Here is a 24,397-nt window from a genome sequence, read left to right as displayed (position 1 = left end):
GCCCGTCTCACTGAATGGCCTGCCACTGTTGACCGCCTAGTGCTGATAGTGGGGGGCCTGTGGCCTGGGGTGGCTGGGAGTTACAGGTGGTGCCGGGAGGGCCCAGCTCAGTAGCCAGCGCACAGTAGGTACCTTCTGTTTTCCTCCTTCCTCCCTGGGGAAGGAGAACCCCGTGCCAAGGAGCACAGCTCTCCTGCATGGTGGAAACCTTTCATACACGGAGTCTTGGCACACCAGCATTACCAGGGAGCTTGCTAGATGTACAGAGCCTGCGGGACCTATTGCATCAGCATCTGCCCTGTAACCGTGTCCTTGGTGATTTGTTTGCACGCTGAAGTGTGAAAAGCACTGGTGTGAACTCACCCAGCTAGGCACGGCACCAGAGATGGGTCTCGTTAAGTTCATGCTGGCAACTTGCTGAGCTGATCAGCCCAAGAGGAGTGCATTTGGTCTTAAACCTGGTTCTTTGGAAATGAGCTAAATATACTGTACTCGGTCCATTCATGAATCGCGTAATGGAACTCCCCAGGGAAATGTGAGTGTTTGTCAACAGTGATGGTAAAGTTCATTTCTTGATACACCTGATGTCTTGTTCACTCCACAGACTTTGTGCTAGTGTCTGCATGTAGATATCAGGCCCGTTTTAGGTAACATTTCTTTCGTTTCCATGATCATGTTTATGCTAATTTGTCTGCGGGGTTTGTCCCCTAATACTTCCCAAAGCAAGAAGACATTTAGGAATGCTTTTAAGACGTTGTTCTCAATTGGGTCTACAGAGGAGATGTAGGGAGCCCTGGACAAGTAATAGAGTAACCTTACAAAGAGTTTGCCTGAATCAGTTTGTCCTTCAGTTGTTTGTTATGGTCATCTGCCAGAGTTGGGTACGTGAAAAACAAGAAAGTGACTTATAGGAACTTCTTGCTCTCAGGTGACTGGGCTCCTGGCCATCCCACCTTTCCTCCTGACTTGGAGCTGAGCTGCTCATTCTAGAAATGAGCTCTGCAGGAAAGGGAATTAGCATTAAACTCAAGTCGTGAACTTTGAAAAGTTTGGTTTTAAGGCCGGAGACCCAACGCCTTCCTTAACTGAAGAGCCAGAAAGCTGAAGCCTTGTCCGAGGCCCAGTCCGTGGTAATTCATAGAACAGTTAGAACAATAGCAGCCGTGATCACTGCCTCGGGTTGAGAGTCTACTGTCGGTTGGCCACGTGGGCTAACTTGTCCACTTGCAGGGATGTTGTCTTGTTTCCCAGAGTCCTATTTTTTTTTTCCTGCCATCATTTTCTTTCAGCTTTATTGAGGCATAATAGACAAATACAATTGTAAGACATTTAGAATAGACACATACGTTAGGAAAGATTCCTCTCATCTAGTTAAACACATCCGTCACCCCACCTATTTGTGTGTATGTGAGAACATTTAAACGCTGCTTGCAAGTTCCGATTATTCAAGACAGCATTTTCAACTCTACTCACTGTGTTTTACATTAGATCCTCTGACCTTACTCACTTTGTAGCTGAAAATGTGCACCCTTTTATCAACCTCTCTCCATTTCTCTGACCCTCCAGGCCCTGGCAACCACTTTTCTACTCTTTATGAGTTGGACTTTTTTTTTAATTTTTTTTTTTTTCCAACGTTTATTTATTTTTGGGACAGAGAGAGACAGAGCATGAACGGGGGAGGGGCAGAGAGAGAGGGAGACACAGAATCGGAAACAGGCTCCAGGCTCTGAGCCATCAGCCCAGAGCCCGACGCGGGGCTCGAACTCACGGACCGCGAGATCGTGACCTGGCTGAAGTCAGACGCCAACCGACTGCGCCACCCAGGCGCCCCTGGACTTTTTTTTTTTTTAAGAGTCCACATAAGAAGTGATAACATGCGCTATTTGTCTTTCTGTGCCTGACTTTTCTTTCTTTTTTTTTTTTACTTAGCTTAATGCCTTCAAGGTCCATCCATGTTGTTGTGAATGGCAGAATTCTCTTCTTATGGCTGTATATGGATATATTCCACATCTTCTTTATTGAGTCACCCATTAATGAACACTCAGGTTATTTCTATATCTCAGCCATTATGGATTTATCCTGCAGTGAATACGGGAGTATAGGTATGTCTTTGAGAGCCTGTTTTTATTTCCTTGGGTTATTTACCCCAAAGTCAGGTTGCTGGATAGTATGGTATTTCTATTTTTAATTTTTTGAGGAACCACCGTACTGTTTTCCATAATGGCTGCTACCTTCCCACCAGCAGCCCCAACATTTTCCTTTTCTCTCCTTCCTTGCCAGTGCTTGTCCTCTCCTATTTTTTTTGAGTCACATTTTTTTTTAGGCTGAAATGAGTCCCATGAAAGAAGCTTATCTACACTTTTCATTCTACTCCCAAAGAAATGGGTCTCCAGAGAGTAGCATGCATTTGCCAAGATCCCACCGTTGGTTCTCCAGCTTTTACCCACAGAGAATCAGAGAATCTCGTCTCTTCTTCAGGGAGTGCCCTCACCCTTCCACAGTCAGGTCTGGTTGGGGGTGGGGTGGGCCGTGTATGCTTTTTAAATCAGGCTTACACCCGTGGAAGTTTGCACCCTTCACATAAGGGGCTGCCTGTTCTGTGGGCACATGACTGGTCACTGAACCGCAATACACAGTCACCATTCAGCAAGTCCTTGGCAAGAAGTACAACCTCAGGCTTCCACTGTTCATGGGTTTGTGAGAAACGTTTATCACGTAAAGAATGGCCAGCAGGATGCCCATCTCTTGAGAAGCTCATGGTTCCCCCCAGTAAGATGATCCGAGTTTACATCCCAACTAAGCGACTTATAAACTGTCCCTTGAGTGGACTACTTCGCCTCGGCGTTCCCCTCTGAAAAATAGGGATAGAAATAGTGTTTCCTATGACCAGGATAAGTGTGAGGATAAATGACTTCATTCACTTAGGGGACTGAGAATAGTAATTGGATCAGAGCAAGTCTTCAATAAACGTTGTCTGTAAATATTGACTATTACTTATCGTTGGATTCAGCCAGATGATCAAGGAGCTTTGTGCACTGAAATCAGGGTGGTATGTTCACGGTAAGGAATGCTGTTGGGGAAACTGTTCCCTGCATGGTGGTGGTATCTTCAGGAGGAAGCCGGGAGAAATTTCTCTCAGCTCTCTGCCTTAGAAAGACCGTTCCCCTCTGGGGCCCCGTTTGTGTCTGATCTTATGGACACTTTGAAGCATATAGAACAGAGGTCAGCAAACTTTTTTGCTAAAGGACCAGTTGGGAAATAGTTTTTGGCTTTCTGGGCCACAGAGTCTGCCTCCTGCGGCTGCTCAGCCCTGCCGTGGAAGCAGCTAGAGACAGCCTGTAAACAAGTGGATGCAGCTGTGTTCCAGTAACACTTCATTTACAGAAACAGACTTCAACCCCTGATGGAGAGCGTGTTTTTCGTACACCCCCCTTCAGTACCAACTGACTTGAGCATCTAGCAAGTAATGTGGCTACTGACACCACCCCTGCCTGCCTGTATTCCACATTTATCTTCTGTTTACCTTCATTCCACAACCCGTCTTTTACTTTTGTTGTCTTCTTTCCCTACTGTCTCTATCTGTAGGTGACATGAGATTTTTGTTGTTGTTGTTGTTGTTAAACAGGATGGGACTATCAGTAAACACATCAATTATTTGTCATCAACTTAGAAACGAGGACTCTAGAAACCACTTCTGACTCAGAGTTCAACCGATGTGGTTAAACAGAGAAACAGACCGTCCGATACAGGCTGCCACCCAATGTGTTGTCTCATTGCTGAAGTGCCAGCTACGTGCAGACTTTTGCAGTTAGCATGCCCTTGAACCTGAGAGGCTGAGAGAAGAGGGACCAGGGCTCCCGGTAGCCACAGAGTTCCATTCCTTCCTCTCTCATTGTAGAATTTCTTTTAAATGAAAACAGCCTCTTCGGTTTGCAAGCCTAACTCTGGCAGGAAGACAAATGATTTTTTTACAGTATCAGACACGCGGTTTCCTGTCTGTGTTTAACTTGCTAGCAGAACATCTCAGCCAGCTGGTTCCCCCCGGACCTATTGTGACCTTAATAACATGGCCTCGCGCCATCCAGCACACGCACTCCGTGTATCGATCCCATGCCTCGTGCACTTTATTGACTCGTATCTGTTTCTGAGTTGGAGAGGACCTGGGAGCACCGCCCCCTTTCCCTTAAATCCCACTTTGTGTTTGTTCTGTCCCAGAATCACGGGGCTGGCTTCTTGGGGAAACTCTTCGTTCTCACGTGGAAGAAATGAGAAGAATAAAGGGGCTTTGGCAGCTCCGTGAGTTCTGGGTGTGCTGCCTTTGAACTGTGCAGTCGCTACTCAAAATAGCTGGCCCGCCAGCTGTGCGTTTTTGTTGCAGGAGAAGCAAACCAGATTTACTTTTTGGTCTCAATGTAGGAGAAAAAAGTTAAGTGTGGAAATATGGTTGTGAAGAGTTGTTAGAAGAGGAGGAAAATTATGGATTAAACTTGCTGGTTTCATTCCTGGGAAGAGGAGTCAGTTATTTGAGGTGATGATTCAGTGCTGAAGGAGCCTTTGGTTATGAATGAGCTAGGTTAGAAAGCATCCTCTGAATCTGTGAATACGGCCTATGTCTGGCCAAGGAAATAATAAAGATCGTACATGCCAGAGGGCATTGTGACTCAGTCAAGTGCAGCTTAGAATGTATTTGTGGCGTCTCCGGGCAAAGCAACTCGCCTTTGTAGATTTTTTTTTTTTTTTTTTTTTTTTTCCCTAAGCAGCAAAGTAAACAAAGATGCTCTGAGGTTAGATGTGGTTGCTGGTTGTGAATCTGTCTACACTGGAACCTCATTCCACTGTGAATCATGGCAGAGTGGAATCTCGAATCCCATCCACTTGGATGTGAGTGACCAGTTAAACATTTGGTCCAATAAGGTGGGACATCTGTAGTCTCTCATCACCCCCATGACCACCTCCTTGTGCTGTACAAACAACACATGGATGGGTGACTGTGAAAAGGGTCCACAGAGACCCTTTGGCTATTTTACAAGTGTCTCAGCGCCCCACCAGTGGAAAAACACCAGGAAGCTAGCTAACCACCATGAAATTGACTTTCATTTCCGCTCATACTAAACTCCAGAGGCTGTATTTACCACCAGTTGGACATCTGGCTGACAAGATTTTGTAAAATCTTTTCTGATCCTGAAATCACTCCTGCATGGTGCTAATTATGTAAATATCAAATTTACCAGCAATCATTATACATTCATTAAGAAGGAACCTTTTTTTTTTATCTTTTGCTTTAGAGAACGGTATGAAAACCAATACGTGGATGTACAGGAAGTCCACTTTGACTTCATGTAAGGAATAAATTTTTAAATATCCCAGTGTTTAGACCTTATCCTAGATCTACAGCTAGATCTATTGGGATTAGATTGTGGAATGATTTACAGAGGAGTGGGGTCCATCCATTGTAACATTTCATCATTTTAAGGACATAACTCATGTTTTTACTTAAAAAAAAAAATGTACCTTGTATTGCCTCATTAGGATATAGCATGTTCCATTGTCAAGAACGATTGATCCGGAGCACCTGGGTGGCTTGGTTGCTTAAGGGTTCAACTCTTGACTTTGGCTCACATGATGATCTCACGGTTTGTAAGTTCAAGCCCCACATCAGACTCCATGCTGACAGCACTGAACCTGCTTGGGATTCTTTCTCTCCCTCTCTCTCTCTGCCCCTCCCCTGCTTGTTCTCTGTCTCTCTCAACATAAATTTAAAAAATATAGTTTAAAAAAATCGAATTGATCCTAAATGTAGGCATTAAAACTCCTTCCATTCCTTCTTTTTCCAGGTCCCATTCTATTCAGAATACCTATTTCTCCCATCCAGCTGAAGTCGTTCTCTGCTTTGGCTGCACTTTGGAAACACCTGAGAGGCTTTAAAAACCACTCATTAACTGGGTCTTAGCCCTGTAGTTTCAGACTTAATTGGTCTGAGTCCTGGTATCAGGATTAAAAAAAAAAAAAAAAAAACACACCTCCCTAAGATATTCTAATATGCAGCCAGTGTTGGGAACCACTGAACTCAAGACAGTTTGTTCTGCCAAATATTTTTCTGTTTTTCATCATGTACCTCGTATAACCTGGAAAAGAATGGCAACAATTAGACAATGGCAACCACCACAGGAAGTAGCTAAAATGCAGCCTTGTAGGTTAGAGGAGGAGGAAAACAACCAAACAAAATACCTGTCTTACCACATCCCTGAGGAACAGGAGGGTTCTCTAACACAGGGTAATACCGTGCTCTCTGTAACTTACAAGCAGCTACTCTCGAACAAGGCCAAGCATGTTACTGGGTGGAGGCATCCGAGGTGTTAGAACTGGTGAACTTGTACAGCATTCATTTGAAACCTCAAAGTGTGACTGGAAGGTAGGATGGAAAACTGGGGTACCACTGCCCCGGCAAAGACAAGGTGGGTTGGGAGGTGGGGAGGTGTGCACAGTTGGAGGAGGTGGAGACCCTCAGGTGGGAGGAACTGCAACAAGCTGTGGTTCACGTGGAAAAAGCCAGAAAAAGAGGCAAGTTGTGTTTCAAGTGACCGAAGGGGGATTGATAGCGTGAATAATTAACATGCTTTTCCAAAGTGGTCGCAAGACTAACACGAAGAAAAATGTGGCCCCATAGGCCACATAGGTCAGGTTGAGGCTCTGCCCGGGGAGAAATAGGCATTCATACGATAGGTGATCATTTCTTGGGCAAAGCCTGGCATGACTTAGGCTCTCTGTTAATGTTGGTTGCCCTCCTAAAGCCACAGCAACAGAAGTAGCAGGAATCTGTATCCCAAGGAGGAACGTGAAGGACGATGAGCATGGTGGAAGCAGTGTTCTCTACCGTCGCAGAAACAGAATCAGGGTTTTAGTTGCCTGGGATGGCCAGTAATAATGAAACTTAACAGATCCATGTAAAATCAGGCATATAGGTCCAGGTGATTGATTGCAGAAAAGTAGCTTACCAAAAGCTGGCTTGGCATCTGTTCATGTGATAAAGACCCCAGGGTTTACAGGTGAGTTAAGGTCACATTAAATTCAGGCTGATCTGACCGAGAGCATCAAAACAAAACCATAGTACCAACTAACCAACGAGTCTTCAACTGTGCTCATAGGAAGGGGCATGAGAGTCCCAGTTAAACTTTGCGACACAGGTAACATTCCAAGTATTGTGGCTGGGTCTAGAGAAACATGGAGAATCATGAATAACAAGAATGATTTCAGAGAATGCATCACTTCACACTTAGAAAAAGGACCTGGCATTTCTTGGGTGCCTGCCATATGTTCGGCAGGCCGACTTTAGAGTCTGACACATAGATCTTTTGAAGAGCAGTTGAAGGAAGCAGAGATGTTCAACCTGAAAAAAATGATTTAGGGAAGTGGGTGACATACTTACCAAGAGTTTAAGAGCTGTCATCTGTCCCATAGAAGAAGCCATTCTGTTGTCTTTTACTCTAGAGAACAGCATGAAAACCAGTAAATAGATGGCCACATTTGATTTAATACAAAGAATAAGCTTAATATAAAGAATAAATAATAAACTATCCCAGTGTTCAGACTTTATCCTGATAGATCTACAGCTGGGTCTATTGGCATTAGATTATGGAATGATTTACAGAAGAGTGGGGTCTCTCTGTTGTAACATTTTGACTAGAGGTTTTATCTCTACCTCTCGAGAATATTCCAGAAGAGGTGGTCATACCCAACTAGACTACCAATAAGGCCCTTTTGTTGGGGAGAGAGGTGGAAGGAAACAATGTAAGGGAGACCACAGAAGGGGTGCAAGGGCTAGGGAATGGCTTAGTTTTGAAATCTGTGTAATTGGAATAAAACAACCACGTGGCCTGGAGGGAAGGCATCTTCCATTATTTTAGGAAGAATTATCCTCAGAGTCTGTCCAGAATGTCAAACAGTCCGGTCAATATTCTAGAAGTTAAATTCAATCGTCTATGCCCAGTGAGCTCACTGTCCTTCTTTTGTTTAATTAGAATGATTTCTTTTTGTTTGCCTGAATCTAGTTGTTTGCTTTTTACTGAGACAATGAATGAAGAATCCTATCTCCTGCAGCAGCTGATTTCACTAGTGAATTCTCAGAGACCCTTTTCTCACTGGCTAGCACTGAATACAGTTCTACGAGGGCTTTGCAAACAGGTCCTTTACGAATTTGCTATGGGAGAGGGAAACCTCTCTGTGGCAGAGGACCAAGGAACTTATTCCATGTTTGCTGAAGCCCCACTTCTTAAAGTCTACTGTGTAAATGAAGCAGGAGGGAACTTTGTAAGATGCAGGTTCTGATTCAGGAATTTAGGACAGGCCTGAGATTCTGCATTTCAGATACGTCCCCAGGTGACGCCTGCCCTGGCTGCTAGTCTGGGGGACACACTTTGTTGTCGTCATTGTTTTATTTGAGTATGGTTGACATACAGTGTTATGTTAGTTTCAGGTGTACAACTGGAACACCCTTTGAGCAGCAGAGAGCCAAGAGAGTCTTTCTGTATCATGCCACCAGATTTTTTTTTTTTTTTGATACAGAAAATGCTGGTAAGATATTAGAACTCCTCAATTAGGAAGTGTGTGTGTGTGTGTGTGTGTGTGTGTGTGTGTGTGTGTGTGTAAAATATGGTGGCTTGGTGTGTGTGATGGGGCAAAACAGAGGAAAGCTGTACGGATATGCAATGTAACAAATAAAGAGATGATATCTGTTTTGCTTCTTATGCAGTCTCTTATCTTGTTCTCTGGGGACCCTGGCGTGTCTGTGCCTGGAGAGTGCTGTGGTTCAGTAATGCTTCCTTTGCATATTGAATGAACATGCACGAAACGTTTTCAGTGAATGAAGAGGAGACATCCGTATTTTTGGTTCACTTTCATCCTTTTCTTTATCGTAACCGGGTCCAACTTCCTTAGACATATGGTTCAACCGAGTTATGTCCCTGGGAGGACAACATCCAAACCAAAATGCACATGCCTCCCTTTTCCCAGTACAGCCAGACTATCTTCTGACTTCCCTAAATAAGCCTTCCACCTTCTTTTTGCTATTGCACTTCAAACTCGTCAGCATACACTCTCTTAAACTTATTTCTGACAAGGGTATATTGCTTCACTTTCTCAAGAAAGAGAATCTTACAGCTCAGATAGTCGTGGGGGAAATGGGTTCTCTAAAAGCAGCATTATCATAGGACATGATACAAAAAGAAGCCAGGCAAAACTGCAGTCAAACCACAAACCTAGTGAAATTTTAATGCTTCTTTACCAGATGGGGATTTTTTTTTTCTGGTTGGAAACCTATGAAATATGTTACTAATGAGAACTATTACTTTTCTGCTAGAGTTTATCACAAAATAATAACAAACATATTTATCGAATTTTTTTTTTTTTTTTTTTTTTTTTTTTTTTTTTTTTTTACCTAACTTAAAGAGCTTGACAGATACTTATGAGATTGCCAGAAATCTCTTGTGAGTCTTATAAAGAACCTAGTGGGGTTATTTCTGGGTTGTCTTCATTCTGCAGGTGAGGAGGCAGAAAGAAACAAAGCTGGCCATAAAATCAGGTTCCAGAGTTTTTAAAAACCCAGTTATGCTGCTTTTCATGTAAATTTTTCAGGCTCCGGATCTACTTTGTTTTGGGAGCTTTCTGTTGCCCGGTGAAGTGTTACTAGTTTGAATCTAGAGCTAGTTTCCGCCCCACCCCCCACACCCCCTGCAGATTGCAAACAAAGTCAGCTTTTCAATGTGCATCCAAAAAGTCACGGCACTGGATCCCAGGTCAGTGTGATGTCTAGAAGGTAAAGTAGCGTTAAAGCTACTAGTCCATCGCTTCATCCTGGAACACTCCAAGAACTCCCCTTCCCAAAGCAGCAGGGACTTCAGGATTTTACATGTGGCGGCTGCTGTAGGAGATACTGCTAAATAGTTTAAGGGAAGAAAAGGGGGGGCGCCTGGGTGGCGCAGTCGGTTAAGCGTCCGACTTCAGCCAGGTCACGATCTCGCGGTCCATGAGTTCGAGCCCCGCGTCGGGCTCTGGGCTGATGGCTCAGAGCCTGGAGCCTGTTTCCGATTCTGTGTCTCCCTCTCTCTCTGCCCCTCCCCCGTTCATGCTCTGTCTCTCTCTGTCCCAAAAATAAAATAAAAAACGTTGAAAAAAAAAATTTTTTTTTAAGGGAAGAAAAGGGACCTTAAATCCCAGGCAGCAAAGGGCGTGGCAAAGAAAGGTGATTCTGGGTTACATTGGGAGACTTGGGATAAAAATCCCCAAATAAGCTGTTTCAACAAAATGTACTTTGTGTGGGTCTGTTTGGAAATAATAGTTTCTTGACTGGAAGAAAGAGTCCTTTTCATACCATGAACCGCTCGTCCTTCCCGATACCTACAGCATTGTTTGCGTGTATATTATTTCATGAGAAAAGAAGCCACGTGTCCGTGTGTCTGGTTGTAGAGCAGATTGAACTAGCATGGGGACACCTGGACACCAAGAGTCACTGAGCCCAGGTGTAAAGGACTGAGCTAGATGAGCCTGTAGATTTATAAAAATTCTTTATCTTGTAACACAGATTCCTCCATTTTGTTTCACTGTGCTGGTTCAGATCTCCAGTTCATGCTCAGTAGAGAGAGCTGTGGTTGGCATCCTGTTCCTGTTTTTAAAAGAAATGCATCTACCATTTCCCCATTAGAATCAAGTTTGCTGAAGACCATTGGTATGTTTTCCTTATCGAGGTGTTCAGCGTCATCATATACTTCCTCTGTGTCCACTGAATTGATCATGTAGTTTTTCTGCTGTAATTGATTAATGTGGTAAATGACAGTAGGTGGTTTTGTTTGTTTCTCCTGCTAAAACATGCTCGCCTGGCAACCTGGTCCTGCTGTCTTATCTTTCTATTTATTTTTATTTCAGTTTAGAGAGAGAGAGAGCAAGCCCAAGCAGGGGAGAGGGGCAGAGGGAGAGAGAGGGAGAATCTTAAGCAGCTTACAAAGCCCAACGTGGGACTCGATCCCATGACCTTGGGATCATGACCTGAACCAACACCAAGAATCAGATGCTCAGTTGTCTTAGCCACCCAGGTGCCCCTCTTATCTTTTTATATCCTTTAATGGGTTTGGCTTGCTGTTAGAATTACTTGTTTAAATCATAGTACGTGAGTGAGATTGTTCTGTAATTCTCTTTTCTCATACTCTCCTTGTTTGTTTTTCGTTGTTCTATTTTCATGGAATGATCGAACCATGGTACAATCTTTTCTGTTCTCTGCAAGCGTTTATGTGATATTGAATGGGTTTGTTCCTCACAAGTTTGGTTCAGCTGGGACTGGTATGAGTTTGGGGCTTTGGGGGGGGGGGAACACTGTTGCTCAAATATTTTCGGTTACTTTTTTCCCCTACTTCATATTTTTCCTTTTTTTAAAAAATGTTTTATTTATTTATTTTATTTTTTTTTTTTTAATTTTTTTTTTCCAACGTTTATTTATTTTTGGGACAGAGAGAGACAGAGCATGAACGGGGGAGGGGCAGAGAGAGAGGGAGACACAGAATCGGAAACAGGCTCCAGGCTCTGAGCCATCAGCCCAGAGCCTGACGCGGGGCTCGAACTCACGGAGTGCGAGATCGTGACCTGGCTGAAGTCGGACGCTTAACCAACTGCGCCACCCAGGCGCCCCGTTTTATTTATTTTTGAGAGAGAGAGAGGCAGACAGAGAGGGAGACAGAGGATCTGAAACGGGCTCTGTGCTGCCACCAGACAGCCTGATGCGGGCTTCGAACTCACCAACCGTGAGATCATGACCTGAGCCAAAGTCAGACGCTTAACTGACAGGGTCACCCAGGCACCCTTCCCCCCACCTCTTATTTAAACAAAATTTAAACTTGTAGGAAAGTTGAAAGGATGGCATAATGTACACTTGTATACCCTGTCCCTTCCTCAGTATTTACCCTGTGTTAACAGTTTACTACTTCCTCGTTTCTGTGTGCCTGTGTGCGCTTGCGTGCGTATGGGTATATCGTAGTCAATATTCAAGTTTCCCCAAAGCTGTGGTGTTGCTGCTGTTGCTTAAATTCCGGATCCAGGCAAGGACCACACATTGTATGTAGTTGTTTTACCTCATCCACCTGTTTCTTGTTTTTCACGACATTGACTTGGGACAGGCCAACCCGTTTGTTTTATTCTGGATTTGTCTGATGGTTCCTGCTTAATGAGATTCTTTTTGCTGATCGAGATATAATTGACACTTGACATTATATTAGTTTCAGGTGTACAACATAATGATTCATTGTATGTATATATTGCAAAGTGATCATGACAGTAAGTCTAGTTAACATTCCTCACGGCGGCACGTGGTTACAAGCATATTTTTCTTGTGATGAGAGCTTTAAGATTTACTCTCTTAGCAGCTTTCAGATATGCAGTCAGTATTTGTAAGTAGAGTCGCTAGGGTGTACATTTTATCCTCCAGACATATTTTACAACTGCAACTTTGTACCTCTTGACCACCTTGGCTCATTTATCCTACCTCATACCTCCCACTTCTGGCAACCACCAGTATGTTCTCTGCATCTGTGGGTTTAGTTTTGTTTTGTTTCTTTAATTCCACATGTAACTGAAACGATAAAGTACGAGTTGTTCTCTGTCAGGCTTCTTTCACCGAGCACAATGCACTTAGGGGCCATTCATGTTGCCATAAATGGCAAGATGTCCTTCTTTTTATGGCTTAATAGTATCCTACTGAGTGTGTATTTATATATTTATATAGATATATCGTGTTTTCTTTATAAATTCATCCACTGATGGACACTTCGGTTGTTTCCACGTCTTGGAACATTAAATAATGTACATAATGTTGCAGTAAACACTGGGGTGCATCTGTCTCTTAGAGATAGTGTTTCATTTCCTTGAGATGGATTAGATTCAAACCAAACATTTCTGTAAGGATTCTACTGGTGTTTTTATTGTAGGAAAGTTTGGGGTGGGGAGGGGGTTGACAGTTCTGGAAAAATCGAATTCTGAGATGTGTATTCAGACATGTTAATACCAAGAAGCTAATTTGATAGCAAAAGGCTACAAAAGAAGAGAGAGAAAAAAATTCAGAAATTGGGAAAATTTTGAATTACTCATTCAGTTTCTTTAATATTTATGAGATTATCCAAGTCTCATAGTTTTTCTTGGGTCGGTTTTGGTAAATTACACATATATTATTTTCAAGACTTATGACCATTGTTGTCTAAGTGTTTAAATTTATTAGCAAAAAGGTCTCATGATCCTTTGAATCTTTGCTGTGCTTGTAATTACACCCCCTCTGTGCCTTTGCCTTATTGCCTTAACAGCTGCACAGAGGCTTGCGTACTGTATTAGTCAGTATCCACAACCAATTTAGGGTGTTGTTGATCCCTGCCCCTTGTGTCTTTATTCCTGCTTCACGATTTCAGTCGTTATGTTCACTATTCTTTCCTTCGGTTCTCTAACATCATGCTGTTTCTAGGCTCTTCCTAGGGCTCGTGTCCTCTTCTCTGTGTTGAACCCTGTGTTGGCTGAAGGTCCCCAGAGCTGCCAGGAGCATCCCTCTTCGGGAAGCCCACCCCTCCATGTGCACCACTACCTGCCATCAGAGCTCCTCTGCTTTGATCCCAGCTCACTTCCTGTACATTTTCCCAGTTCCCACTTCTGCGAAATGGAAATAAATAATACATAACTAGCTGTGTGGCTGCAGGATTCAACATAATTTGTGGTATAAAACATAGTGTTTGGCATTAAGTAGAAGCTTAGTAAACGAGTGCTGGGCTTGTCACCATTATAGTGAACAGAATGACTTAAGACAGGAAGTTCTCCCTCCCCCCACAGGCCTCTCTCTCTCTAGCAGTTTCCTTCTTTGGATCTGGGCCAGTTGCATGTATATCCTGTTGCTTTAGACGGTATTGGCTTGTGAAAGCTTAGCGGTTAGACTGCTACCACCAGCTTCAAGAATCTCAGGGTTGTCCTGCGGTGTTCATTCGTAAGCCCATGCAACAAGGAGTGTGTGGAACAATCATCCTTGTCCCTTTGTATTGCTTGGATAAATTAGTTTCTTGGTAAAGTTGTGCCTGAAACTCCCTCATTAAGTGGAGGAATTGCCAAAACTACTTAAAGTATTAAAATAGGAGCCCATCTCTCAAATTCATCTATGGTGATTTGGCTTTTCTCAAGACACATTAACTGACCCACCTGTGGCTTTTTTACTATATTGGTCTTATTTATTGTCTCTGTTACGGTTTGATTTTTCTTTTGAAACTGTGAATTATAGAAGTTTACTTTTAAGTTCCTTTTAGTAACCAGTGTTCGATTGGGGCATAACAAAGGACTTGAAAGAGGCTGGGACAACCTGTTTTCATTGGGTGTGTGTGTGTGTGTGTGTGTGTTACTAGGCAACTTGTTTACTTTTAAATCACTCCAAAGGAATGTATACCATGAAATTTCCCCTTGAGGTTTTCTGCCAGTTTGTATTTTTTTATGGCATACTAACATTTATCTTTGACATTTGTCTTTAAAAAATATTTATCATCAAGGCTCTGACATTTACAAATGGTTCCTTATTTGCAACTAAGTCTGGGCTCTGTATGTGGGGCACATTTGGTTGGAAATTTTCAGAATTATTAAAGAGACCTCTGGGTTCATTTCTAGGGAGACAGTTTGGTGGCATGGAAAGAACAAAGGCTTTAGGGTCACTCAAAGTTGAGAGAAACAGCCCCCCTATTTGCCCTTGAGTGATTCATCATAACTCTCAAGTTCCCTTCCTTCCTCCCTTCCCTCTCTCCCTCCACATTACAAGAATGTTTCTGGCAACATCGGTCATAGCTCAAAAGGACCAATAGTGGTAGAATGGATAAATATATTATGGTATATTTGGACAAGGAATTTAATTTCTTCACCCCTAAGATGGGGTGAATACTTGAAGGGGTGTTCTGAATATCAAATGAGATTACATATCTGAAATTTTTGGCACCGTAGTAAGCGCTCAAAAAAAAAAAAGAATTTTATCTTCCCTTTTCTTTTCCCCTAATAGCATCCAAAATAATTTACTTAGCCCAGGAGCAAGGTGTGGCATCCACAATTATTCTTCTGATTTCTCTCTTTTGAAAAGAGAAAGAATCTTGCAAAATAAAATAAAATAAAATAAAATACAAACACAGAAAAGCACATAAAACAAATGTCCTGCTTAGCAAATGGGGCTAACATTCTTATAACCCCTGCCCAGGCCAAAAATGAATAATTTCGCCAGATATCCTACGAGTTCTATGTGTTCTTCAACTCAATCATAGATCCCTCCTTCCCTCCAAAGTAACCGCTATTTTTCTTCTATAATTATCACTTACTTGCGTTTTCTTAAATAGCTTTATCATCCACGTTTGCATCTGGCAAACACTAGCATAGTCCTACCTATTCTTATTCTTATTATTATTATTACTATTATTTTGGTAATTTGATATACCTACAGGTTCTTTTTTTTAAATCTGCTCTCCCCAGTTCCTTTTTCCCCTACATCATATCTATTGAAGAACCACGTTGACCTGTACTATTTTACAGTCCGGATTTTGCTGGTGGCATTCATGGTGCAATCCACGGCATTTCTCGATTCGCTGTATTGTTTGAAAATTGGCAGCTGGATCTGGAGGTTTCATCAGACCCCACTTAGATCTCTTTGGCAAGTCTATAGGTACTCCATCAGGGGTGATGATGTCCGACCATCTCTGATTTTGTTACATTGGTTGGCGTGGATGCTTGTTGCCTAGATCCATTTAATTTATAAAGGGTTAAAAAAAGGATAATCTGTTTCTTCCAACTCATTTGCACTTATTCGCTAGAATAATTTAACAAGGAGATGCTTTATTCAACTCTTTGGTTATCCAGTGCTGTGGTCTGATGGAAATGGCAAGATGCATGCTTGATGTTTCTCTTCCTGTTCTAGTTTTCAGTATAATGAGTTGACGTTCTGTTGCCCTCAGAAGTTGATAAATTTATTTGTCAATCATTCTTATATCATAAGTTGAAACGTACTTAATTGAGTCCCAAGTGTGTTGCTTTTTAAAAATCTTCATTATCCTGTCTTGGTCAGAGAGTCTCTTCATGATGGCTTCTGGGTCCTTTGGTCATGACCTGAGTAGTCTTTGATCACCTCCTTGTTATGTGGTATAACAAAATATTCCAAACTTCTTATTTCCAGTCCCAGACCTAGAATTGGCCATTTTGCCAAGAAGCCAAGATGTCTTCTGTTGGAAGCCTTGATGGGGCATTTCTTTTTTCCTCAAGTGGGAACCAAGAACCATAGCTTTCCTAGGAAACTGAGTCCTTGTGAGGTGAAATGACTTGCCTCGGATTTCATGGGTGATTAATGACAGATACAGGAATATAATCTCAGTCTCCTGATCTCTAATCTAGTGCTCCTTTCACACCACATTCCAGGTACTCAAGCTAACAGTCCCCACATGCCATGCACAAATTACAGGGAGACTGTATGTGAGCAGAGTCAGGTCTGGCTCACTCATGGAATTTGGCCTCTGGAGAAGAGGCAGTCAGCTTTGCAGAAGTATTCCTCATCAGGTTGATTCATCAGATACATTCATTCATTCACTCAACAAACTTGACTTGTCTCCTTATCTTTGTGTCTGGCTGTGAGCGTGATGATGGTGAGCAAAAAACGTGTCTCGTTAATAACTATACTCCAGCTTTGGCTGTGCCAGAGAAAATTGGCAGGAAACTTGATACTAGGGACAACTTTTACTTAGTTTTCTAGGTAAGCTAAAAGAATGTTGTAGAACCAACCGAGGCTCAATAACCTCGTCTGTAAAACAGGGCTATTAAGGGAACCTGACTTGGTTGTTGGAGAAATAAAGTGAAATGGTGCTTATAAAGTGAATTGCTCAGTGCCTAGTTCAATAAAGCACATTTTATGATCATTTTCTTTATTATTGTTGGGATTTCAGTGGAGGGCTTCCCACCATTACCCATTGCAGACCTCCCTTCATGCGGGGCAAGGGAGACAGCAGCTCTGATGGAATTCAGAGTTAGGATCTATCACTGGCACCAGCTTCCTCCCTTAGTAACTTCCTGGAGAAACAGCCCAATCTCAGAATCACTGCTCTAGGAAATCCTGGCAGATACTGGTGCTCCAGTGACTTCCCTCTGCCATGGGCTCCTCGCTTTTTTTGTGCATGTGCCACGGACAAAAGTCCATAGACTTCCTGGAAGTCCGGTGAACCCAGTGGACCCCTTCTCAAAAGGATGTTTTTAAATGCATAAAATATAATATGCAGGATTCCAAGGAAAATTAATGATATTGAAATATAATTATCAAATGTTTTAAAAACTACATTTGGGATACAGTAATATGTGCTTCTGTAATAATGCTTTAACAAGATCCAGCATCAGATCTAAGACACTGAAGTATATTAAGTGATGAGTATAAATGATATACAAAGACATCTTGTGATAAATGCAACATGGCATGAAAATACCTGTGGTTTCTATTGGTAACAAAGTCATAGCTACAGCTACTTGTAGGAAATGTTACTTTAGCCAATAGTTGGAGAAAATAAAAAGATGTGATTTCTGCCCATTTAAATTCGCAGATCTACTGAATTCTATCCATGGAGCCCAGGCTGATAACTTTTCTATTAGAGTGTAGAGACTTATTTTTTATGAATCTTAAAGAAATTCTCTTATTTGTACTCCTCCCCTCCCAGAAGTATATGGTTTCCTCCACCACCCAAAAGCAGAGCATTCCAATGAAACCTTTCGTAAGCCAAAATGACGTAAAGCAAAGAAGCAATTACCATTAATTTATTTGGAAACATTTTTGAGCATTCCCACATTCCCCCAAATAATCACTTTTTAGGCTTTTCTGATACTGTGGGACACATCTTGCTAACGGATGCACAAAATAAATTGAGATAAAGCACAGATGTTCACAGAGTTCGAAGCTATGGCAGCCTGATGCTGAGCTGCTGAGTGTGGTTCCCAGGGAAGGGGCTTGGCAGGGCTGGTCTCGCTGCTGGGGTGGGGGTTGGGGGGGGGTGCCTCCTCTACAACAGCTCACTGCAAAACAAACACTGGATGCCGTTTTCTCTTTTTGCCTTCTTTCATAGAAGTCAGAATGCTCTCTGGATTTCTTTCAGTTAGCATAAACAGGTACTAGTGTAGATCTTGTGTAAAAAGCCAGTGACTTAACAGGAACGTTTAAGAAGTAGAGAACACCTGTGTCTAACTGGATGGTACGTGACAAGGGAGCGTAATGTGATTGTCAGGTCTTGGGCACTAGTTACCTGACATCCAGGCAACAATTTATTATGTAGAAATTCCAGTGGTTCGGCAGTTACATCTTGAGCGTCCTCTATGTTGTCAAAGGCCCTGGGGTAGACTCTGACAAAAGAGATTTTAGGTTCTCCCTCATGTGAGACTTTTCTTCCCAGGCAGGGAAAAGACACATATTCATGGGGACACTACTCAACTGTGGTTCTTAGTTAAAAACCAAAGAGAATCACCTGCACACCTAGAACATGCCGTTTGGGATGTGTTATCTAAGAACTGCCAATATCACTTAATAGATGTTTCTAAAATCGCCTAGTGCCCAATGAAGGCAACCAGTTTATCAAGCTAAGGGGTTTTATAAATTCATTCTTCATTGGCTTTCACCAATGTGAAGTGTACAGACAACATGGCGGGGCTCCAATCAGACCGTTCGTTTCACATAGTAGCTTTGCTGCTGCCTCAATTTATGATCTTGGGAAATCATTTAATCCATATAACCCTTAGCTTCCCTATCTGTATAATGGGGCTTATAATAATAGTAATATCTACCTCCTAGGGTTTTTCTGTAGATTAAAAAAAATATGATATAAAATTGGGGCGCCTGGGTAGCTCAGTTGGTTGAGCGTCCGACTTCGGCTCAGGTCATGGTCTCATGGTTCGTGGGTTCGAGCCCCGCGTTGGGCTCTGTGCTGACAGCTCAGAGCCTGGAGCCTGCCTCAGATTCTGTGTCTCTCTTTCTCCGCCTCCCCCATTCACCCTCTGTCTCTCAAAAAATAAACATTAAAAAAAATTTATATATAATATATAAATCATATATATTATATATGTAATATATTTTATATTATATATTTTTATTATATATATACATATATATTATGTACATACATTATATATATATACATATATATATAAATAAAAGTTAGCACATAGCCAGGCTCATACTAAGTATTCAATATCTTAGTTCTTGTGTAATTGAGGGTTGGTGAAAAGAAATACCATCTCCTGGTAGTCTCTGAGTAAAGGAAATGCCAGCTTGTGCCTATACCTGAATCTGCTTTTGTAGCAGCCCAAGAGTTAATACCGAGAGGGTGTGGGTGGCTCCTATTTAGATAAAACCACATCCCAGAGCTCCCTTTTAACCCTGTTTGCTATTGTTAGGGTTTTCCACCACCTCTTTGAAGTTTCAAGATTGACAGATGTTATTCAGTAATTCCCGCCCCATCAAATTTTTACATGTAGGTTTTCAAAAAGAAATCACAGGAAATTTGAGGGGAAAGTAAAACTTTTGGTTTCTGACACTGAACTGGGGGGCGGGGGGGGGGGCGCGGTTGGGGATTTCTAGAATCTTCTTCACACATAAATTTCAGGGGATTTCTGTTTTTGTGTTTCCCTTAGCCTGGAAAAGAATAGAAATTAGCAAGGAAGATCCTTTTCATCTATAGCCAGGAATTCTAAAAAATCATCAGCAGTAGATAAACAGTTCATTTGAATGTTTTGCACACTTTGATGAATTGAAGACACAGCCAAGTAAATATGCAGTATTTATATTTTTATATTTTATAAAAAGTATCTTAGGGGCACCTGGGTGGCTCAGTCAGTTAAGCGCCGACTTCAGCTCAGGTCATGATCTCTCTGTTCATGAGCCCTGCATTGGGCTGTGTGCTGACAGTTCAGAGCCTGGAACCCGCTTCGGATTCTGTGTCTCCCTCTCTCTCTGCTCCTCCCCTGCTCGTGCCCACTTGCTCTCTATCTCTCTCCTACAATAAACATTTAAAAAAAATTGTTTTTGTAATATTTTACATTTTCTAAAATATTTTAATAAAATATTTAATAAAATAAAATATTTTAAAATATTTTCTAAAATATTCTAAAAATTTTATATTTATATTTTTAATATATTTATATATATAATCATATATTTTATAATTTATATATTAGTTTATATTTATATATTTTATAATTGTATTGCTGCCCCATATGTGAAACAGAATATATTCACCTTGGACCAAAGTGAACTCTCCCCAAATTCTGCCAATGTGTTACAGGTTGTTAAAAAAAAAAAAAAACCACCCACACAAGATGGCCTGCAAACTTCGAGCTCTATATAGAGCGAGGTAGGAAGTATTTTAGGCTTTCTGGGCCAGATATCATCTCCGCTGCATGTACTTGTTAGTCTCTTTCTTTTTCTAAGCAACTCTTTCACAAACAAATAAAGCAACAAATGTTTGTAGCCCACAGGGCTGTACAAAAATAAGCCTTGGGCTGTGGTTTGCCAGCCCCTGCTGCAGAACGGAAAACGTGTGAGGGCTGTTGTCCTGTGAAGTCGTCATCCATCCAGCTTCTATAGCGAACACTTGCTGAGTAGTGTAAGTGCCCCTTCCTCAGCCTGGCACTGGGTATAAGGACGATGATCGATACATAGATTTACCCATAAAGAGCTTACTTTCTCTTGGGGGAAACCAGCGATGCAGGGATCAAACCGATCTACGATCATAAGGCATCGTGTAGTTACAGACAAGTGGGTGCTTGAAGCAGACACATTCATGGGATACTTCAGATAATAGAGGCAGAGTTACCAGGACGGAATGTTGTTTTCCGCTCTATTCCTTCATCTGCCCCCCCTCCTTAACCTTGCTCTCCAGGCTCATACTTTGTTGAAAGATGGGGACAGTCTGTAATTACTCCACAGGAACTCTCTTCGTTTGCAGTTCCAGCCCTCTCTGCCACTGCCTTGTGCCATTGTCACTTACGGTGTCTCACCTGTCCTTTGTCCTATTCATGCCTTCCAGTGTGAGCAAGAATTTGGGTTTGCAAGAGTCAATTGCCATATTGTTTCCCTTTTCCTATTCTTTTTTTAAAAATGCACTAGGGTCGCCTGCGTGGCTCGCTCGGTTAAGCGTCCAACTTCAGCTCAGGTCATGATCTCACAGTTCATGAGTTCGAGCCCCGCGTCGGACTCTGGGCTGATAGCTCAGAGCCTGGAGCCCGCTTCAGATTCTCTGTCTCCCTCTGTCTGCCCCTCCGCTGCTTGCACTGTGTCGCATTGTCTCAAAAATAAATAAATGTTAAAAAAAATTTTTGTTTTAAATGCACCAAGAGACCTTTCCCCAAAAGAGTGACTTTTTTTTTCCCCTCTTGGTTGCTGAAATTCGGATGTGTGGGGGTTGCTCTTCCAGCGTTTTGTGGCATCTCCTTAAGATCTAAAGTTTTCATCTAGAACATACAGGCAGTTGAAGTTGGTGTTCCCACTCAGAACTGACCTCAAGACTCAGCGGTACATCATGTGAAACCTAACCACTCCAAACTGGCTTGCTACAAGCTTCCTTTCTCACTGAGCTTTGTTGACTGACGATACCAGACATGATTTAGGTGACAGATTCTCTTTGAAAGGTAATGGTTCTCTCCCTCGTACCTGGACTGTACTCTCATCACTGTATTCTCATCAAACGCCTATAGTAGGTGAAGACTGCCATTTGAACAACGATACGTACTCTCTCTGACGTGCTCTCCGGTTCCATGTCACCTACCCAACCTTTTTTCTTTCTGTTTCCTTGTGTGAAGCTATTGGTTTGGGAAAACTACTCTTCCTCAAATCATATATTCTTACTTTTTAACAGAACATTTCTTCTGGTCACCACTCACTTTTTCCCATTGTTCGTTGGCCAGTTCAGAGGTAGTCCTTGCCACCGCGGTTCCCTGTTTCTCCAAGGTTTTCTATATTCTGCCAACACATAGACTGTAGCACACATTTAGCCCCATCCCTGCTTGCTGCATTATCTGTATGCATTTGTACACGTGCCCTAATCCTCTCCTGGGTTATAACCTCTTTGAGGGCAATGCCATGCCCACAGTGGCATCCAACAGTGCTGTGTTCAATGAGTGAATCTAGTCTCTGATCATGAGGACCGCTTCTTCACAGGTACCTGTGAGGGGAAATGAACGACGTATAAAACCAGTAGAATTCTGGCATTCTCGTCCAGTGGAGACAAGCTGACACAAAGGTCTCGCTGAACCATGACTGCCTTTCTCTGTCTTCTGCCACTGTTTCCATCCATGCTCTTCTTCCCAGAGCCAGGCCAGGCTAGCACATGACCCAGAGTTTGACATACAAGACATTGTATGTGGTCAGATAGCTGGTGCTAAGGACTCCCCTCCATCAATCCCCAGGCATGCTTCAGTGGTCCAAGCTAGAAAAATGGCTGCCTTTCTTTTTACTCTTCTCAGCTTTGTAGTAATATTTCCACTGTTGTGGGGCGCCTGGGTCCAACTCTCGATTTTGGCTCAGGTCGTGATCTCACAGTCCGTGAGTTTGAGCCCCGCATCGGGCTCTGTAATGACAGCACCAGTCTGCTTGGGGTCTTCTCTCTCCCTCCCTCTCTGCCCTTTCCCTGCTCTCTCTTTCTCTCTCAAAATAAACATTAATTTTTTTTTTTTAAAAAAGACTATTTCCACTGTTGCTAGTAAGAATTCCTATTCTAGGAAACTGCACATCACATGCACGTTCAAAAGAGGGATGTTGGGTGGGTATAAGGTACCTGCCTTCCAAAAAGACCCTCTGCATCGATTCCTCTCCCCACCACCTATGTTTAAGGGTGGCCTGGGTGTCGGTCAGAACAGGACAAGCTAGAGTTTAGAAAAGAACAAAGGTCATTCTTTCTATATTACCGAAGCCTCCTGCTCAGCCTTGGGCTTAGTTAACCCTCAGTAAATGCTTTGTCCGTTTAGTGAGCACTTGCCGAGGACCTGACGTGTGCTAGGCACTGTTTACAATAGTGCCGGAGAAAGACACGGCCCCTGCCGGCATGGAGTTCTCAGTCCGCTGAGGGTGGGGGAAGTAGAGAAAGGCAGATGTGAAGCCAGTAACCAAAGTTATAGCTATTTAATTCAAATTGTGCTAAGTTGTCGCATAGGAAAAATGTAGAGCGTCATGAGAATATATAAAACAAAACGTTTTCCCACATTTTCCTAGATTTCCTTTAGAGAGTGACATCGAAGCTGAAGTTTGAGGGATGAATGGGAGACATTGAATAGGTGGCCAGAGGCGGGGAAGACTGTGCAGGCGCACCCATCCCTGGAACAAAAAGTCACGATGTATTAACCACAAAAATAATGCAGGTGTCCAACCCTGTAGATGCCTAAGGCGTGGACCCGCTCCCTGACCGTGTATACCCACTGAACCCAACTTTTTCTCTCCCTTGTTTTGTTTCCACATCAGAATACGCCACCAACAACCCTGACCTGTTGTTAGTCATATTCCAAGTGACAGGCGTCAGCCTCCTGCCCCCCCTGGGGATCGCCATAGCCGTCATCATCATCTTCTACTGCTACCGTGTTCACCGGCAGCAGAAGCTGAGCCCATCCTGGGATACCAGCAAGCCACGAAAGCTCATGGAGTTCAGCGAGCACCTTGCCATCATTCTGGAAGACGACCGCTCTGACATCAGCTCTACCTGCGCCAACAACATCAACCACAACACAGAGCTGCTGCCCATTGAGCTGGACACCCTGGTGGGGAAAGGCCGCTTCGCCGAGGTCTACAAGGCCAAGCTGAAGCAGAACACTTCTGAACAGTTCGAGACCGTGGCGGTCAAGATCTTCCCTTACGAGGAGTACGCCTCCTGGAAGACGGAGAAGGACATTTTCTCAGACATCAACCTGAAGCACGAGAACATACTGCAGTTCCTGACAGCCGAGGAGCGCAAGACGGAGCTGGGGAAGCAGTACTGGCTGATCACGGCCTTCCACGCCAAGGGCAACCTGCAGGAGTACCTGACGCGGCACGTCATCAGCTGGGAGGACCTGCGCACGCTGGGCAGCTCCCTCGCCCGGGGCATTGCCCACCTGCACAGCGACCACACCCTGTGCGGGAGGCCCAAGATGCCCATCGTGCACAGGGACCTCAAGAGCTCCAATATCCTCGTCAAGAATGATCTGACCTGCTGCCTGTGTGACTTTGGGCTTTCCCTGCGTCTGGACCCGACCCTGTCTGTGGATGACCTGGCCAACAGCGGGCAGGTAAGTTAGACCTGGATCCCCTTACTTGTAGGGGGCCCCGCCCTACCTCTCCATCCATCTCCCGTGTCTTTTGTCTCCAACGGCCCTGTGCTCT

General features: G+C 43.1%; 1 protein-coding gene across 1 annotated transcript in view; it reads left to right on the top strand.

Annotated features, from left to right (window-relative positions):
* TGFBR2 (transforming growth factor beta receptor 2) overlaps positions 1 to 24,397 on the top strand; it is a 91,548-nt gene that overhangs the window by 47,937 nt on the left and 19,214 nt on the right. The window contains exon 4 of the mRNA XM_086720583.1: positions 23,504 to 24,303. Within this exon, the coding sequence (XP_086576709.1) occupies positions 23,504 to 24,303 (800 nt within the window). The remainder of the gene's footprint in view (positions 1 to 23,503; positions 24,304 to 24,397) is intronic.

Source organism: Puma concolor, chromosome C2 (assembly GCF_028749965.1).
Source record: "Puma concolor isolate L17-30 chromosome C2, mPumCon1.1.hap2, whole genome shotgun sequence".
NCBI lineage: Eukaryota > Metazoa > Chordata > Mammalia > Carnivora > Felidae > Puma > Puma concolor.
The sequence above is the reverse complement of the archived record's forward strand: the minus strand, read 5'-3'. Positions and strand labels throughout refer to the sequence as shown.